This window comes from Formica exsecta, unplaced genomic scaffold (assembly GCF_003651465.1).
Source record: "Formica exsecta isolate Colony F162 unplaced genomic scaffold, ASM365146v1 scaffold149, whole genome shotgun sequence".
Taxonomy (NCBI): domain Eukaryota; kingdom Metazoa; phylum Arthropoda; class Insecta; order Hymenoptera; family Formicidae; genus Formica; species Formica exsecta.
The window spans coordinates 1742716-1761896 of record NW_021848818.1 but is presented as its reverse complement, the minus strand read 5'-3'; the positions used below and the strand labels follow the sequence as shown (position 1 = coordinate 1761896).

General features: G+C 31.8%; 5 protein-coding genes across 7 annotated transcripts in view; 2 read left to right on the top strand and 3 right to left on the bottom strand.

Moving 5' to 3' along the window:
• Nucleotides 1–696: 696 nt before the first annotated feature.
• LOC115246377 (ubiquitin-conjugating enzyme E2 L3) lies at nt 697–3282 on the bottom strand. The gene is made up of 4 exons (XM_029825156.1): nt 3138–3282; nt 2672–2767; nt 1646–1832; nt 697–1404 (listed from the first exon to the last, which is right to left on the bottom strand). The coding sequence occupies exons 1-4, from the start codon at nt 3162–3164 to the stop codon at nt 1235–1237; spliced, it is 480 nt and encodes a 159-aa protein (XP_029681016.1). The 5' UTR covers nt 3165–3282; the 3' UTR covers nt 697–1234.
• A 455-nt stretch (nt 3283–3737) lies between these two features.
• LOC115232712 (phosphatidylinositol N-acetylglucosaminyltransferase subunit C) lies at nt 3738–5045 on the top strand. Its single transcript, XM_029802752.1, has 2 exons — nt 3738–3802; nt 3891–5045. Exon 2 carries the CDS (start codon nt 3955–3957, stop codon nt 4780–4782), a length of 828 nt encoding a protein of 275 aa, XP_029658612.1. The 5' UTR covers nt 3738–3802; nt 3891–3954; the 3' UTR covers nt 4783–5045.
• Nucleotides 4984–12913, bottom strand: LOC115232708 (nuclear pore complex protein Nup205). Its single transcript, XM_029802747.1, is given in 11 exon segments — nt 4984–5548; nt 5550–5733; nt 5820–6021; nt 6129–6368; nt 6503–6753; nt 6835–10104; nt 10168–10923; nt 10989–11280; nt 11489–11905; nt 12075–12241; nt 12674–12913. Coding segments are annotated over 11 exon segments (5811 nt in total). The 5' UTR covers nt 12684–12913; the 3' UTR covers nt 4984–5526.
• Nucleotides 12914–13067: 154 nt separating this feature from the next.
• On the top strand, nt 13068–17880 carry LOC115232710 (dolichyl-diphosphooligosaccharide--protein glycosyltransferase subunit STT3A). Of its 3 annotated transcripts, none has more exons than XM_029802749.1 (12): nt 13068–13195; nt 13692–13842; nt 13947–14114; nt 14211–14371; nt 14466–14855; nt 14948–15101; nt 15196–15434; nt 15600–15764; nt 15878–16066; nt 16281–16500; nt 16620–16808; nt 16889–17880. In XM_029802749.1, exons 2-12 carry the CDS (start codon nt 13746–13748, stop codon nt 17032–17034), a joined length of 2118 nt encoding a protein of 705 aa, XP_029658609.1. In that variant the 5' UTR covers nt 13068–13195; nt 13692–13745; the 3' UTR covers nt 17035–17880. The 3 variants fall into 3 exon arrangements, with proteins under 3 accessions (XP_029658609.1, XP_029658611.1, XP_029658610.1); XM_029802751.1 differs by having other exon boundaries at nt 13175–13313; XM_029802750.1 differs by lacking the exon at nt 13068–13195 and adding an exon at nt 13337–13518.
• LOC115232709 (tyrosine-protein phosphatase non-receptor type 23) overlaps nt 17778–19181 on the bottom strand; it is an 8254-nt gene continuing 6850 nt past the window's right edge. The window contains exons 11-14 of the mRNA XM_029802748.1: nt 18916–19100; nt 18546–18847; nt 18316–18468; nt 17778–18205 (exon numbers count right to left, since the gene is read on the bottom strand). Coding sequence (XP_029658608.1) covers nt 18078–18205; nt 18316–18468; nt 18546–18847; nt 18916–19100 — 768 coding nt within the window. The 3' untranslated portion in view covers nt 17778–18077. The remainder of the gene's footprint in view (nt 18206–18315; nt 18469–18545; nt 18848–18915; nt 19101–19181) is intronic.

Below are 19181 nucleotides of genomic sequence, written 5' to 3'. Positions count from 1 at the left end.
TATATATATATGTAGTGCTACATATACACTTATTGTATATACTAATATGTAGAAGTTGTAATAATTTATTCACCCACCCCGAATAATATGTATTAAGACATATGAAAAAGATATTAAGACAATTTTTATATATTATTACTCTTCAGCCTTTCAAGCCCACTGCGAAAATTGGAACCTGTAGTAATTAGATGGAAAGATAAAAGTGACTAGAGACTTTTTTCCAATGCTTTCAATTACATTTGTCAGTTATTTTTTTACTATATGTAATTCGAATGAGATATTTAAAAATAAATTTGATGTTTCATTTTATGAACGTTTTGAATCCTATCTTTTTGATAATTATCACAAAAATATACCAGAAGATAATGTTTACAAATCTAACATAGAGAAATTTCATAAATTAATTTAATTCTCTGTACAATTATATAAATAAAAACATTTGCAGAACTTTTTGTAAAGACCACATTTAAATCAAATTTAATTTTCGAAAACGCAATTATTTGGAATAAAAAATAAAAAATATTGTTATAATATATATGAATTAAATAGATTGATAGAAAAGTTAAATTTATGTATTCAAGGCTTTACATGTTACATAAAAAAATATTAATTATAATTTCATGTTATGATTGGAAGTTTAATTTTAATATGAAATTATAATTATCATTTTTTTTTTTTAGAAATACTGATTGAGAATTGAGAGAAAACATTATTCGTCTTTTATTATGTGTAATCTTAATATTAGTAACAGTTATAAAGCAGTAGCTATAAATTCGAAATGCAATTATAAATTAACATCTTAAACGACATTGGAAATTATATGTACTTTAATACATATTGTATTATATATATGTTGCTACATCTGACAAACTGACAGTTCTATGTTGAACCATTTTCACCATCGTGTACATTCCTACAGGATTAAGCTGGAATGTAACGACTTTAGATAATAAACCAAAGTATAACTGCATATGACAAGTATAAATTGTATACAATATGATACAGAGTTATTTATCATAATTTACTGTACTCTGAAAAGTTCTCACTTATAAACATTACAATTTGCGTATAGTTATATCGTCGGGGTTAACCAATACTGTACAGAGTCATCTCAACTTGAATCTATGAGATTCCATAGGGATTAACAGACAGGTATACATTGGCTTGACTTTGAATCAGCTGACGGGCGGCAGGCATCGCGGTGGTGACGGTGAGTAAAGCTAATTACTCGGGGTTATTCGTTAGAAGATGATGATTCCCGTCTTTTCTCGGCATGCTTTTTCGTAAACTCTTCGGCATTCTTTAAAAACTTTTTTCTATCCTTCAGAAATTCCTCTGCTAAATCCGCTCTCAGCGGATGTTCAGGTTCAGGATCATTCACTAATGCTATCAAAGCTTGGATCACTACAAATATAAAAATAGGCATATTTAAGATTAAAGACATTCCTTATTGTCTGCGTCTTTTTCTTTGGGGGGAAAAAAATGCTAATTTCGTATTTACCCTGTGTTTTAGAAATAAGATTTTTATTAATAAGCCCTCTATTTGCAAATTACAACTAGTAGCAATTATATTCAAATATTAGGAAGAATACCACAGTTTATTTAAAACAGTGGCTGAATGACTAAGGTTGTGAGAAAATCTGACCTTGATCTGTTTTTGTAGCAGGTTTCCAATTTTCAGCACTTATAATTGGTAAACATATCTGGCCTTTTTCATCTACATTTGGATGATATATCTTTGTTTTAAAATTTATTCTTGGTGGTTTAAAAGGATATTCTGCAGGAAAATTGATTTCAATGCGAAATGCTCCTTTGTTATATGGTGGATTATCCTATAAAAGAAAACATTTCTTCATTAATATAAGATTACATATAAAAATATCCATTTTATATTATTAAAATTATACAAAACTATATGTTATACACAGATTATACATGTAAATAAAATAAAGAGAGAAAATCAAAATATTAAATTATACATGCAAATATATGCTATAACATCATAAAAAAAAAAACTTCGTACATTCTTTCTTAAGAGGCAAAAAATAGTTTTAAATGATATTTCTTATGTACAAAATATAGCAATTACAATTCTATATAGATACAGATTCTATATAGAGTATAGAATTTATAAAATTATAGTAATTAATATTATATGATATATTATCACTTATACAATATAATCTGTATTTATATGCAATAATTTTATTTGCTTGTTATTTATTAAATAATGTTAAATAAATATACATACATATATATTTTAACTATATGTTAATTATATAATTTCATAATGTATCTTAAACCATTATTAAAACTATTGTAATAAAAAAAAGGTATTTTTTTATAGTTGAATATAGACTCAGTTTTATCAAAAAGTACTGTAATTTTTTAAAATAAATTAAACAGATTAATAAAACGTAATAATATATATAAATCAAAAGAAGGCAACAATAAGCAATGCTTTTCTGAGCAACTACATTTTTCATTTTTCTTCACACATTTTTCTGTTTTCTTTCTTTCTCGAAAGTTCTACATCTCGTGTGTGAAAAATGTAAAAAGATATATACCTGAGAAAGAAACAGAGGATGAGTCACAAATGCACTTTGCACCTCGGCGCATATTTTAGGTTACGTACGTCCTCGAACTCTCGAGGACGATGACATATACATACCGGCAATATGAGGCCCTGCCAGGTGAGGATGTTGGACTCGTCTACTTGAATATTTGTAAAGTTTTTCATTGCCGACGCCCTTAGGTCGCCGAGCTCCTGGAAAAAGTCAGAACACGTACGATCATGTCAGGTCCAGTGGTAGCGATCATGTCGTGAATAATCGCGCTAGTTTCAAGTCACAAATGCTTTGTGACAGTGATGGAAAATTGTAGCCGCGAAACGAAAATACGTGGAACGGACCACGAAAATGGGTAATAATAGAGTTATCAACGTTATCAACGACAAGATCGAAGGGTCCAACGATGAAGCGAGGAAAACGCTGTCCATCGCGATTGCCGTTTTTTTCACCGATCAGACTTAATTGCGATCGCGGAAAGTTTGTCTGTAACTAACTGTCGAACAATGATCTCGTTCCACTGTCGTATCCGTGTCACATAACTGATTACAGATCGCTATACCGAATTACCTTTTGCAATCTCCTCGTAGCGGCCATTTTGAAAATAAATTCTACTAAAAGTACAACAAAACTTGTCGAGAGTTCGCCTACAGTGCTGGTTTCGCTCGAGAAATTTCCTAGCTTCCATTCCGAAAGGACGCGTTCGAAAATTTGCTACTCATCGGTTAGAATAACATTTTACGAACCAATCGGAGCAGAGAAATCTGCTCCTCTAGTTATCAGTCAAATCGGAGTAGTTTATAATTATTCGCCGAATTTTGATTTGTAGATACAGAGATTTATCTTTACAGCGTGGAACTCTTTAAATATTTTGTCGCGACGTTCGCATTGTTGTCGTGCTAATTGTATGGATAAAATGTGTTTTATAAAATAAATTATAAACAAAAAAATCGCGTAATTAATGGAAAAAAGTGTTTTTAAAAAAAAAAAATAAAAAAAAAAAAAAAAAAAAAAAAACAATGAAGTTTTAAACAATGTGTATATTATGTACATGTCAAAAAGTTTTCAATAAAAAGATATAAATTTTTCGAAATAGAAATTCTTATACACATATAATTCATAGGACATAATATATATATAATAATAATATATATGTTAATACATTTATATTAATAATGTGTGTATATCCAGACAGAGAATATTATTACATACTTAAATTTTTTACGAGGAAAATGGTGAGCAGATATTTCATGTACAATTGTTAATTTAATGCAAGAATAATAATAAATTTAAATATTGCAGCATTCTAATGAATATAAATAGTTTGCAGATTCTATAAGAGCAAGAACTTTACGATTCTAAAACTAAAAGTATAACTTGGCTCAATATGAAAGAAGTACAGTGGCAGAAAAATTTATATAAAAATTATGGCTTGCCAGACAATTACACGGATAGGTCCTTCTTAGAACAACTACGTAAGAATATAAAACCAAATAATGTGACGTTGATTGAAGCAATAAGTTTGGGTGCTAGTATATCCATACAATTGAGCATTGTGGTACTTTTTGTCATAATATTTATTTGGTTAAATAATGAGTGGATCACACCAAATGTTATTGTAATATCAGGGGGCATATTAACAATCTTTGGGTATTTTATTTATAACATTAAAGTATCCAATCGACCTGCAAAATTAACAAAAGATTTGTGGACAGTATTAATATTCCTTACATTTGGTTACATTTTATCGCCTATTTTGAAAACTTTAACTGAAACAATTAGTACTGATACAATTTATGCTATGACAATATTGATGTTCTTGACTCATTTAATATTCAGCAAATATGGATCATCACAAATCTCTTTGTCAGATTCCTTATCCATAACTTCTTCAATTTTTGGTTCCTTAATGTTGGCCTCCAGATTAACATCTCCGTTACATGCTTTTTCACTTTTAACAGTTTCAGTTCAGTGTTTTGTATTGTTACCATATTTATTATCACAAATAAATAATAAAATTTTCATATCGATCCTGTTGACAATTGGTACCATATATTTACTTTTATTTATTTCACAAACATTTTCATATGTTTTTATTATTGCCATAATATTTCTCCACTTTATTTGTCCACTTTGGTATATCAGATGCCAAAAATATAAAGATAACATTTATGGTCCATGGGATGAGGCAGTAATTGTTTCCCAAAACAAATAGAACTGAATTTCTCTATAAGATATATTATGATTATATAAAAATATGTACAAATGTAAACATGTAATTCCTCCCCTCCCAATTAAATTTGCATTATACATGTGTATTTTCTCTCTTTGAAATACAACATTCTATATTTATCATATATTTTTATATAAAAATGTCATATTTAAATTATCCATATAATAAATAATATATAACATAATGGAAAAATATATTTTATTACATAATATATAAGTCAGAAATAAATGAGATACATGGAAAAAGCATATTAATATAAAAATCTACATATGTTATACTTCCGATCTTAATTATGATATATATATCTCATGATCTTAACATGTACAAAAGATGCAAAAGAAAATGATTTGAAATAAGGAACAATTATGATTTTCCCTGATTCACTTTGGTAAATAAATCAACATCGATTGTATGTGTGTATATTCGGTATTTTTCAAATAGAATATTGTGTGTGTATGTGTGTGTGTGTGTATTAATAATTTCAATATATAATATAACATCTCAAATATGTAAAATATTTTTCATATCTAATACAGATATTGTTCATTTTTATTCTATATAACAAAATTGACATTAAATAGAGTATATAAATTGGAATAAAAAATATGTACTTAAATTATAATAGTATATATGTTAAGTATGAAGGAATAATTAAAATCGATGAAATTATTAACAAAATTGAAATTATGAATGTAAACGCAAATCTTGTAGTTCTTTATTTTATGATTATAAATTGTAACAGTCTTTTAATTCGTCTTATAAGAGCTTCAATAAAACTACGATCCACTGTTGCGTAGTCGCTATGCGTTGTATCTAATAACTGTGTAATAAAAGTATCTGTAAATATAGAAACGAGTCCTTGCTTCAGTTCCATTAATGTTTCCGTTGAGACCTTCCATTCTATCATATTCTCATCAATGCCGCTCGAAGACACTGTATAAATAAATATTTTAAATGCTTGAATAATCATAAAAATTATATATAAATATACATTTTTTATGATTGAATATATCACTGACCGTGCATTCTTTGAGTTTGCCGTGATATCACTTGCATAGTATAAAAGTCCAAATGACTCCAGAGAATATATAAAGCATGTTCTATTATAAGGGAGCAATATTTTATACTTTGTCGCTTATCTTTTACCCAACGATTTAATCGTTGCTCGACAAGTATTCGTTGTTTTCCTATATCGAGTTCCATTTCGTTTTCAGACATAAACTGACAATAAGATCAACATGTTAAACTTTATATGTGATTTGATATTACATATATATGTATATAGATATTATACAGCAAATTTGATTGAAAATCTTAATAATGCTTACCTTCTTTAATTCTGCTGTACTCATGTCGGTTACTATCTGCGATTTCTTTATTAGAGAGTCGATATGCGGTAATTCGGTGTGTAGCAAATTTGTTACAGAAACCAACTGTTCGACTATCATGCCTAAATACATCCCACCGGAAGTGTCTTTTATTTTATCCTGCCTTCCTCCGGGTTTTGGCATTAAATAAGGATCAAACAAGACATTCCGTATTTTCTGATCCATACGACTGTGTTGCATCTAAACATGGAGATATAGTTATATGATATTACAGTGTGCACACAGATATGTCTACCAGAAATCTTAAACTTAATTTAAACTTTACAGCAGACCATTCTATATAGTAATCATATTATAACTCTTTAAGACTTTACTTGATTACGTGTATACAACAAGACGTTAGCGACAATCTGTATACAAGAAATATATTGCTGGTTTGCTTCGGCTTGCTGGTAATTATGATTCATTGGAATTGTTTGCAACTGAAATCTGTGCAACAACGATAGCATTAATTTCTGTAGCCGGTACAAATGCGCTCGCAATTCTCTCATTCCAGTACTATTTTCCAATTGGTAATCATCTATATTTATCTTTGCTAATTCATCATCCACAAGTTTGTACATGTCTGAAAAGCAATTGTACTAATGATATGTAATTATAATAAGATAAAATACGAGTAGAAAGTTTGATATTTTATAGTACAAACCTATATTGGCAGATCTGGATATTACACCAGTGAGACATGCAATCTCTTTCAAGAAAAGCACATTAGCGTGTAAGAATGCATTTCTTAAAGCCATCTCTACAATATCTCTGTGACTCTGCAAGAATCCGCAGATTTGTACGGCGCATGATTGATTCTCTGTTCCCAATGTGGTGAATAAAGCATCACAGAGATACAAAGCCGGCAAGAAGATTTGTTGATAACGTTGCCCGATCGACGGTATGAACGAATAATCACCACCCTCGAAACCTATGTGCACATCAGGATGTTGATCGAACACGCACATACTGGACATACAAAATAAAACCTTGTTCTCCAAAAGACTCTCCGCGCCTAATCTCGTCGAGGCCATTCTGCAAAAGATCGCCATCTTCGCCTCATACAGGTACAAAGGCCGCAATGTTTGCGGTTCCGGTTGCAGCATACACCGCAGCAGATTGTCCGATTCCAGTAGGCTGTCTATCATGTGCTTCAAGTAGCCTCTGCTTGCTAGATAAATCATCCACGCGTTCTCGTAATCCAATTCCAAGATCTTATCCAGGCAAGACAGCGCGAGCATCTTGCATACATCATGTCCTCCTGAGCAATTATGGCATAAAATATCCATTAATTGATTTCCGAAACTGTTGATAACTTGAATCGTCGCATAACGTTGCGATCGTTCTTGCACGGGCATGAGTCGGTTTAGCGAATTGTCCAGCTGGCTGATGTACATCGAGTCAATTGCGCTTACGTGTTCGGTTGACTTTTCTAAGCCAACAATACTCAAAAAGTTTAACAAGGCCGCGTAAAGATGCGTCATGACTTTCTGCGAGGAAGCGCCAGCATTTATAATCCATTGTAAAATATGACTTAAAATAATCTTCATCATCGTCGTATTCGACGGTGACGATGGCAATAATTCATTGTCCGGTTGAATTACGAAACTATTTCGCAAATTCACTAACAGCATCAAAACAGTGCCGGATACTAGCGTCTTAATTTCACTCAGAGCTTCGCAGGACGTCATCTTCTGTAGTAAATCATGCGACAAATTCAGCAAAAGATTCTGCCTTTGTGTCACCGGCAGTTGTTGATTAGTCGCGACGGAGAAGAGTATCTCTGTAGTTTGGCACCAACCCTCCACAAATTTAACAGTTGCATAAGATAGAACCTTGGTCTGATTTTTCTTCAATGCATGCGCAAGTATGGATTTTACTTCTTGTTGCATGAGCTTGCGTTGAGTAGCAGTCGCGCTACTCTGTGTAACCGTTAATTCCTCGGTAATAAGAGAATGCAGTTTTCTGATGTCGATAAGCCGTGGACCGCCCATCAACGCGACAGGAGTACTACATTTGCCCAAAACCATTTCGATTTGCGACGGATCGAAAAATTCCCAGGATTTCGCGGGTTCCAAATACAATTGGAAATCAATATAATGTAAGAGATCCATTAATAGTTTTTGCGAGAGTACGATTTGATCTTTATCCTGATTGAAACTTCCCACTAATCGTTGAATCAGAGAAGTCTGTAAACCACCACCGGCGACTCGCAATTCGATGGCCGCTATTTTCAACAACCAAGACATGCAGCCGAGCTCGGTCGATTTGTTTGGTCCTTGAAATGGTAATTTTGAGAGATGTCTTTGTACAAAGTCTTGGTTGCTCGTGGTACGTAGAAATCTCAGAACAGGTGCCGATGTTTTGCTATTAGCCGTCAATATATGAAGATAGCAGTAACAGGCTTCGGTTATCTTGTTGCGACCGCAATCCAAAGATTGTTCTAGTATGCCTAAAATGGAATGTAGACAAGTACGCGGAAAGCCCAGCATCCCCGGTTGCTGAATAACGGTCTTCCTGATATCTTTAGTTATATCGAAGCCGAGTAAGTAATGCGCAAGATTAGGTGCGGGCCGTGTGATACTGTGCATCATCAATAGTAGAATTCTCTCTTTACAATTTCCAGTTTGCAATTGCTTGCTTTGATCGCTGCTGGCTACCTCCAAGTCGCCATCTTCCAAAATAATATTGTCTGCGTCTAGACATTCGACGAAACCATGCCTAACATTTGTCGCTAAAACAGAAGTCGCCGTGAATGTTGACAACAATTCGGAATCTGCTCCAGGTTCGTTAGTCACGCCATGAATAACGCCAACAGCCACGAAAGCCTGCTTCGGTAACCACGAGTTATAGGAAACGTATTTGACGATATTAATCATGTGATCCGGCTTGCCAGTGCGAGGATTCACTCCGAGTAGCAAACGCGACAATCCAGTCATGATTTTGTTCGAAGGTATAGCGGTCAACTGCGCCATATAATTGTTTTGCGTCTTCAATCCACGCTCCAATATTTCTAAGCAATGAAAGCTGCAATTTTCCAAATATCTCTTGCCCGGAAAATTGTCATAGGTATCAAAATGATTGCGACCTTCATTCAAGATGAATAACATCACGTTTAATAATTCAGATGTAGTGTGCAATTGTGTCATCAGGTGATATCCCGGAGCTGAATTGACCACCGTAGTCTCACCACCTTGTAACTCGACCTTACAGCCCACAAAATCTTCGACAGTCGGTTCGTATTGTTTTATAAATTTTGAGAATATCTTCAAGCAGGCTTCCGCAATCTCCCATTTCTCGGCCGGATTTTTATACGAACGAGTATGAAATCGTAGAAAGACGGTGTTAATGATAAAATGCAGATACGGATCGAATCCTGGATTTCGTTGACCCACACCCAACAAACGCGGTATTGGAAAATCGGTGAGCACATCTAATAATTCTAACATTGCGCGCGTTAATGGATACTCTTCGTTTCTGGATTCGATCTCTTCCAATTCCGTTTGCACACCTCTCGGTTGATAACTGCTCGTTGTTGGTATGGTCGAGAGAATTTGAGCAGCTTCTAAACTTTGCCAAACACTGGAGGAACTTTCTGGAGATCGGGCAAGTGCCGCAAGAGTTCTTACTAGCACTCCTTTCAGCGGTATCGGCATCGCACAGCTCACCAAACCGATTAGAGACTGCAAGATTTTCCAACTCGGGTGATCGCATATTGCAACTCTTGACATTTCATCGTTCTTAGCTATCACTTGAACTACCAACAGCACTGCCTCGAGACCTTTCACCTCCTGCGGCATGATTCCTTTCGGATGACATCTTTGCCTGTATACCGTATCCTGACTAGGAGGTAATTCCTGCCTTAAATTGTAATAGTATCGACTTAAGGAATTAAAAAAATGATCCCAACAGATTGTTGCTGAACCTGATGATCCTATAACAGACATTTGTATAGTTTTTGTGTAAATAGCATAATTTGCTTATAAGTTTCACTTACCATTGGGTTTAAAAAAATTGAACGCATATCTAGCCGTTTGCGGCGATGAAGCGAGAGATGCTATCATTTTCATATATGGAACGAATAAACCTGCCGGCAATATCTCTCCGGCGAGTCGTACAAATTTAAACAAAGCAACTTGTCTCGAGGGCAAACGGCTGATGTACGCAGGAGCCGATACATGAGTCGTATCAGTATGATGACACCAATAATCCATAGCTAAATTTAATTTCAATGGATCTTCCTTATATAGTTCTGCTACCATCAACATTAAGTATTCAAAATGATTATCTAAATTCATTGGAGGTTCAATGCCTTCTTGCTGAAATGCTTGGATCAAACGCATGGATTCATCAGCTCGACTATGTAGTTCTTTGACTTTGACAGGCATCAGTAATATAAAGTCGGAAATAAGTGTGTGAAAGTAGCGAAAATAAAATTCCTCTTCATGTATTAAGACTATTGTTGATGTATACTTGATGTATTTACAACTATTTTTGAATAGAATCTCTGCCATAAAATGGAAAGCTTTGTTAGCCAAGGCAGCTTCTATTAATATTTCATCCTCTGCAATAATGTTCTGAGATTGGAACTGAGCAGTAGTTGTTTTAATTGTTATCATAGCTATTGCTAAAGCAAATTGTATCATTCCTCGCAATCCAGCGCTCTCCCAATTTATGTTGGTAGATAGTAATTTTTGATTCAGTTCTTCTAGTGCTTCTCTTTCTGCTATCAGTGGCATTGAATTAATTAACTCTGAAAAAAAAGTTATAATTAGTAAAAATTGCATATATTGATATGTCGATACTAAAATATTATACCTTCGCCATTTTCGCGACTATGTAAGAAACTAAAATTGAAAGCATTCAAAACAGCCATAATAAGTGCAAGTGTAATTCTGTCAGGCCCTCCTTCATCCGTTTCAGATTCGATTTGACGTGTTTGCAATATGGATAATAGACGAAACAGAATTGTATTCGGTATAGATGATTGAGCAGACCATAAGTACAAGATATAAGCCAAATCGTGTCGTGTATCATTGTAAAGTTTCATAACCATTTGATGATGTTTGGGTCCACCTAACGCTCTATTTTGTTGCAGCAAATCTTGTTCCTATTTAAAATTATTTTTGGAGAAATTAATTCATTTCGGTAATCCAAATATTTGAGAAATCACAAAAGCAGTAAAATATTATCAATTTATTTTTTAAGTCAATACTATAATAATAATTTATTTTATAATTTCTCATAAAATGTAGTATTTTTTGTATAACATAGAATTGTCTCTATACATTTTCTTTATTCCTTTTTTAATATAATACCTTGATAGGATCCATTTCTTCTAACAAAGATAAAATCCTGCTCAGCAGTCCATCTTCTTGCAATTTATTTGTATAATCTGTGATATATCTGGTAAGAGCAATTGGTGTATCAACTGCCCAACTATGACCAATGCGAGCGTGTACTAATGTCCTTAATACTGATGTCAGTGCTTTCCTTCCATCATAATATAAGAGGACAGCTGTTAAACCACGTGTTAATCCTGGATGATATGGCATTTGAAGTTGAGCAGTACAGAGGAGGTCCAATGCCATGAATTCATTCAAGTCATACATATCTGATATAGTGATGGTCTCATCCACTAATTCCTTTGATAATATTTGGTGACCCAAACCAGGTAACATTATACCATCTGTGACTCCTTTTTTAATTTCTTCGCGACTTTTTATATTTTTTGGCTAGAAAAATAATATTAATGTAGAATATAACTTTTATATATATTTCATAATCTTATATATTTAAAATATAATTGCTATTTTAATAGAGAGAGAAAGAAAAAGAAATATTAATTTTTTTTAAATTATTACATTTATCTAATATATATAAAGATATAAAAAATATACATACTGGATTTTTTAGGATAGTAAGAAAGTTTTGTCTATGATTTCGCAAAGCTTCTGTAAATTCATGATATTGTGGATCTTGGACATCAGGAACTGATATTACATACTTCTCAACAAGATTTTGCAGCTCTTTATATGGAGTCCACATATCTTCTGTTATTGCTGCTTTATCTATACAAAAAAATAATACATACAAGTTTTTTTGAGATTTTTAAATCTCCATTTACATATGCAGAATATTAAAATAAATGTATATTATGAAAACAAATGTAGAAATATTAAAATCTTGTTAATATAAAATAATAAAAAAATTATATTATTACATTATTATTATAATAAAAAACCTATATCTTTCGAATACAATGCATGAAAGATATGTAATATAGTTAGGTTAATAAAATAGATATATAGATTCTTTAATTCTCATTTATACAATTTCGCTCAATTATATAAAAAAATTTTCAATGATTGTACTTATACCACGATTTATATCCGTGTGTAACTATGCAAGGTTTATTTTTAATAAGATCTGTTTTACAAATGTTTGAGGTTAAATCTATCGCGTGACATAAGATGCATGTTATAAATTTGGATACCAATTACCTTCTGACATCTTTATTTTTTTTGCACAAAATATCTTATAACAAATTCAATCAATTTTTTTTTTTTTAATTAGGACTTTTCTAAAATAATTTAAACACGACGTTATATACAAAAACACATCTAACCATACAAATCCCATAAAACCTACCGGTCAGTACCGGTTTCTCTGGCGGGAATGAGTATTAATGAAAATTTAAGGCATTGAACACGCATTGACAAAGACAAAACAGTAGCTACCATTGGCTGCGGTCGAGGAGATGCTAGAGATGTTTCAAATTTCATTAACCAATCAGGATAAAGAAATCTTTACTCTTTTTGTCCTGATTCAAGCAAACGCTTCGAAGCATCTCTAATATCTTTTCGACCACAGCCTTTATTTCTTGACGTCAAAACTGGAGCTTTGCATTTTCACCGCATGGAGTCTTCAAAATTTATTCGGACTTGGGTTTGTCAACTCTTGCCGGCCTTTAATAATTTAAATGGCCACATTGTTTTCTCGCATTTGTTGTATAAAGTAATTTCGTAAGTTTTGCTCATTTAATTTTGGAAGTCCTTAACACATTATTTAGATGTTCATACGATACGCTAGAATAAAATGTGCGAATTGACATGTACATGTGTCACCGGCCGGTAATCTTGTGTACGTGGTCACAGTGTTGAATTTACAACCCAGCATTGTTTGAGAATGCATGTGCTTTTTTGAAAGCGCATTAGATACTCGAAAATTGGAAGTGTTTATCTCAAAACGGAACCTTTTATTACTTCAGCTTGGTTGCGCGCACGTCGACATTTACTTGTCGATTTGACTATAACCTTAAACAATAGCGGACATGTGCCCTTAGCCTGTATGCAATCTAGATATATAGAAATAAATTTAAGAATTATTTGTTATTTTTCCGTGAAAACTAAACTTATTCAGAGATCTGTATTTTAAGTTATATGCAAAATGTCTTTAATCGATAATGTTGAGTGCAAACAATATATTTAAAACTGAAAATAATATTTAATCTATTTGCAGATTGATGTTATAAGACTTGGGATTTATTTCATTTAAAATTGTGTCTGCAATAACATGGTATCGTTAGTAAAAGCAAGAGGTTTGCGCATGACGGCGCAGAAGCAAGAAACACTCTTAAAATTAACTGTACTTTCACTAGCAGCAATTTTATGTATGTTTATATCTTTATACATATCTTAATTTTTCTGCATAGACATAGAAAAACATTAGTTGTACTTACAAAATTATTTACATATATATAATTATCTTTTACAGCATTTGCAACACGTTTATTCTCAGTATTAAGATTTGAAAGTGTCATTCATGAATTTGATCCTTATTTCAATTACCGCACAACGAAATACTTAGCTGAAAATGGATTTTATAGTTTTCACAACTGGTTTGATGATCGAGTTTGGTATCCGCTTGGCAGAATAATTGGAGGTACAGTGATTGTATATTAATAAAGTTTGATATAGTCTTCCTTTCAGAAGAAGAAGAACTTATTAATTTGAAAATAAATATTTTGTTATTTTGTAGGAACTATATATCCTGGTTTGATGATAACTTCAGCAACATTATATCATCTCTCGTGGTTACTCAATATTACATTAAACATACGTAACATTTGTGTCTTCCTTGCTCCACTGTTTTCAAGTTTAACAACGATTATTACTTACCTACTTACAAAAGAATTAAAAGTATGATTTGTATTTTTATTATTTACAATACAAGCACAAGTATATCGTTTTTTTTTAAACAAGCATTCCATTAAATTTATTGTTACTTTTTTAGGATTCTGCATCAGGCCTATTTGCAGCTGCAATGATTGCAATTGTACCTGGTTATATATCGCGATCAGTTGCAGGTTCTTATGATAATGAAGGCATAGCAATCTTTTGCATGTTATTCACATACTACATGTGGATCAAAGCTGTGAAAACAGGAGCAATATGTTGGGCTACATGCTCTGCGCTAGCATATTTCTATATGGTGTCTTCTTGGGGCGGATATGTCTTTTTAATTAATTTGATCCCGTTACATGTACTGACCTTGATGGTGACTGGTAGATTTTCCCATAGAATATATATTGCATATAGCATTTTGTACTGTTTAGGGACAATTCTATCTATGCAAATTTCATTCGTTGGTTTTCAACCTGTTCAAAGTTCTGAACACATGCTTGTAAGTATTTGTTACGCCATTAAAATTTACATCTGCATTTAAATGTGACTAAAAATTGGATATGCTATTTAATTACTTCATTTTTTTTATAGGCGTTGGGCGTTTTTGGACTTTGTCAAATACACGCGTTAGTGGACTATTTGCGAAATAAATTGTCCCAAAAGGACTTTGAAATATTATTTCGTGCCTTGCTTATTGTGGTGGTTACAGCATCATGCACAGTTGGTGGTATTTTAACTATTACAGGTATAGATCTTTTAATAATACTTTCTAATTTATGATAAATGATATGATAAATCATTTATATATATTTATACTCTTTTGTTTTATTATTTTTAAGGAAAAATATCACCATGGACCGGACGCTTTTATTCTTTGCTTGATCCATCTTATGCCAAAAATCATATTCCAATAATTGCTTCAGTTTCGGAGCATCAACCAACATCGTGGAGCTCCTTCTACTTTGACCTACAGATACTTGTGTTTTTGTTTCCATCAGGCTTATATTTTTGTTTTTCCAAGTTAACAGACTCAAACATTTTCCTAATTTTATATGGAGTTACTAGTTTATATTTTGCAGTAAGTAAATATAAAATTATGTTATAAAACATATATATATTTAATACTATTTTTTTCATTGACATTATATTATAGATTATTAGCTTATGTATCAGTTTAGATATTCATTTTTTCTGTAGAAATAATTTTATCTATATTGTACACAAATAATATTTAATATTTTAGGGAGTGATGGTACGTTTAATGTTAGTACTTGCTCCAGTTATGTGTATTTTGGGTGGGATTGGAGCATCCTCTTTACTAGTTACTTATATGAAACAAGTTGAAAGCGGGAAAGTTGTCGATAAAAAAGCCAAGAAATTTGAAAATAATTATGTCTTGAGAAGTGAAGTAAGTTAAGAAAAGAACTTCTAATATTTTTGAAGATAGATACACTTAAAATATAATATATTAAAATACAAAAAAAAATAATGCAATATTAAGAATATATCATGTATTTTCAGATTGCCACGTTTTTCATCATAGTAATGTGTGTACTTTTCTTTTCTTATACTCTTCATTGCACATGGGTTACAGCAGAAGCTTATAGTTCACCGAGTATTGTACTGTCTGCACGATCGCCTGACGGTGGACGAATGATTTTTGATGATTTTAGAGAAGCATATTACTGGCTGCGTATGAATACACCCGAGGTAAGTTTCATCGTTATGTAATTTCAGACAACAAACAAATAATATTTGGATTAAGAACTAAAAATTTGTGTCATTAATAAGATACAGGTATAAACAATATCTAGTAGTATAGAATTTTACTAAAAAATTTAAAAAAAAAAAATTAATGTGTTTCTCTCTCTTAAAATAGAAAACTTATGCAAAAAAAGATGGAGATAAATAATATTTTTTTTAGAATGCTAAAGTTATGTCTTGGTGGGATTATGGATATCAGATAACTGCAATGGCAAATCGTACTATCTTAGTAGACAATAACACATGGAATAATACGCACATATCAAGAGTCGGTCAGGCGATGGCGAGTTCCGAGGAAAAGGCTTATGAGATTATGAGAGAATTAGATGTCAACTATGTCCTTGTGATTTTTGGAGGGCTGACTGGCTACTCATCGGATGGTAAGAATATAATGTGTCATTTTCGATCTTTAGGCATACTTAAAAGCCAACTGACTCGAGTTTTGATCCTGAAAATAGAATAGCATCTTGTATTATTAATTATTATGTTTTCCGATTAGACATAAACAAGTTCCTATGGATGGTGCGCATTGGCGGTAGTACAGAGAAAGGGAAATCCATAACTGAGTGGGATTATTATAATTCTGCAGGCGAATTTCGAGTGGATAAAGATGGATCCCCAATTTTGCTCAATTGTCTTATGTACAAAATGTGTTATTACAGATTCGGCCAAGTTTTCACTGAAGGCGGTAAGGCTTTTGATTAAAACCTGTGTAGTTTTTAGATCCATTTTGTAGTAATTCTTATTCAATTAATCTTTCAAATATAGGCAAGGCTTCAGGTTACGACAGAGTGAGGAATATGGAGATTGGAAACAAGAATTTTGAATTAAATATATTGGAAGAAGCGTACACGACAGAGCATTGGCTTGTACGAATTTACAAAGTGAAAGATCTACGAAATAGAGGGGCTTAAAGTGTTCTTGAACATGACGATATTATATAGATACAAATAGGTCTACTACCATAACTTCATAAAGCTTTTGATATTTAGGTTCATCGATGTATGAGTTTTGCGTGATGAACACTGCGATATTTAATACTACGTATTATCGTACATCGCGCTGTAATCGAAATTTTTATAAGTAAAATGTTATCACAAAGATAAAAGAAACGCGATATGAATATAAATATTGCTATATGCAGTTTATTAGAATTTTGAAAGCTGTATGTGTTTATCACATTTTTTTGGCAGAGACGCCCATTAAAAATTCACATATATAATACTGAATAACATGACTATTATAATAATGCATTTGTTTATGAACATTAGCATATGCTTATGCTCTAAATATAAAAGAGAATATATGTTTCTCACTGTAATAAATATTTCGCATCTGATGCGATATATTGCATAATCATCTAAAATATTTTTCTTATATTTAAAGAAATTATATTTGAAAAACACGCGAATAATTCTTGAAGTTTTTTTTTAAATATTATATTCATTTTCTTTTGCTTGGCAACAGGTATGGTAAAAAATATTTAAATTAATTATTAAAGAGTGCTGAATATAAATACAAAAAGATTTAAATTTATCTAAATGGATTAATCGTACATTATAGCCTATATCGAATATGAATAAAAGAATGTAATTAGATTACATTGTTTAAGTCAAGATGTATAAATATGAAAATGAATACAAAGCGAATATATATAGGTGGCATGTGTTTTATATTTTTTATTCTATATATTTAACAGACTGTAAAACTGTTAAAACTTAAGGATTAGCAAATACTTGAATAAATGTCTTTTATTTTAAGGCTAATTTAAATATTTAGATGCATATTGTTACTCCTTTTATAATTCCTCTATAACATTATTTATACAAGCTCTTAAAAATTCTAGCTCGATATTTTTTCTCAATTGCTTTAATATAGACAGGAATGGCTATTTCGTTTAAATAATCGTCCGTTTAAAGTTGCACAATGAAATTTACATTTCTCTAGCATTTTACAATTATCTTCTGATGGACCACAAAGGATCCAATTGGCTCAAAGGATCGATGACTCCGCCGTTAGATTTTTCTTGCGATGACGTTGAACTTTTACTCGATGCGTTATCGCTTGTTAAAGCTTGAGTTTTTCCTAAAATATGATAAATTTGACATTTTCTAAGAGGTTTAAATAAAAACTAATACTCGGAGCAATTTGCTTGCTTGAAATTATCGATTTATATTTTTCCTAATTATATATACCTTGTTCCAGATCAGAATGTTGTATTCCTACAGCAAGATTATGAAGAAAATCGTCCGAGGGATGACACTGCAATCTTCTTGATGTTTTCTCCTTATTTCCTTTAAAACTATCAAAATTTTCAAATGTAGATCGAGTAGAAGATAAAATGCCGCCTAAAAGAAAAAACTAATAGAGTATAATGTTTAAACAATTTCCTGAAAGAATATCATGAAGAAATTATTTTTCTTACGTTTCATTAAAATGTCCTGAGCATGGTACAATACCAATCTATATGCAAATAACAATGATTCTTTATTCACAACTTGTTTGCGACATTTTGCAAGGCCTTTAAAAACCAGTGGTACATCTACAATTCCACAACCTGCTCGTATGTGACACACTGTTGTAGCAGCTACTAAAAACAAACTACTTAAGGAACCGCCGTCTAAACAATGTACAATTACAGGCTTGGGAGAGCAACGTCTTAATGCTTGCTCAGTCATCACATCGCTTGCAAATGCAAGTATAGCGCCAGGGCTACTTGGAAAACCACTGGAAAAATAACATATATTAATTTTGCTGTATATATATTCTTTTTATTTTAATTATAGTAAACTTACTTAGAAGGCCACACAAGAAATTGCATGTGTACAACGACTTTTTCAGATTTCTTTTTATTATGTTGTATAGAAAGAGTTCTTTGAATATAGGTTGTATAGTTAATTATTCTTTTTAATGAAATTGTAAAGTTTCCTATGTCTAAGTTGTCCTCTTCACTAATGGGCCAATATAATTCTCCATTCAACTGTGAAAAAATTGTGTATTATTAAAATATATAAATTTAGAAAAATAATAAAAAAAATTATTAATTTTTATAATAAAAAAA

What these genes read in the sequence shown, in the direction of transcription:
- LOC115246377 (XM_029825156.1), bottom strand. Translation starts at nt 3,164, where the DNA reads ATGGCCGCTACGAGGAGATTGCAAAAG. An exon ending in CTACGAGGAGATTGCAAAAG is followed by an intron (nt 2,768 to 3,137) that starts GTAATTCGGTAT and finishes GACTTTTTCCAG; the next exon opens with GAGCTCGGCGACCTAAGGGC. An exon ending in TGCTACAAAAACAGATCAAG is followed by an intron (nt 1,405 to 1,645) that starts GTCAGATTTTCT and finishes TTATATTTGTAG; the next exon opens with TGATCCAAGCTTTGATAGCA.
- LOC115232712 (XM_029802752.1), top strand. Translation starts at nt 3,955, where the DNA reads ATGAAAGAAGTACAGTGGCAGAAAAATTTATATAAAAATTATGGCTTG.
- LOC115232710 (XM_029802749.1), top strand. Translation starts at nt 13,746, where the DNA reads ATGGTATCGTTAGTAAAAGCAAGAGGTTTGCGCATGACGGCGCAGAAG. An exon ending in TTCACTAGCAGCAATTTTAT is followed by an intron (nt 13,843 to 13,946) that starts GTATGTTTATAT and finishes TATCTTTTACAG; the next exon opens with CATTTGCAACACGTTTATTC. An exon ending in TACTTACAAAAGAATTAAAA is followed by an intron (nt 14,372 to 14,465) that starts GTATGATTTGTA and finishes TTACTTTTTTAG; the next exon opens with GATTCTGCATCAGGCCTATT.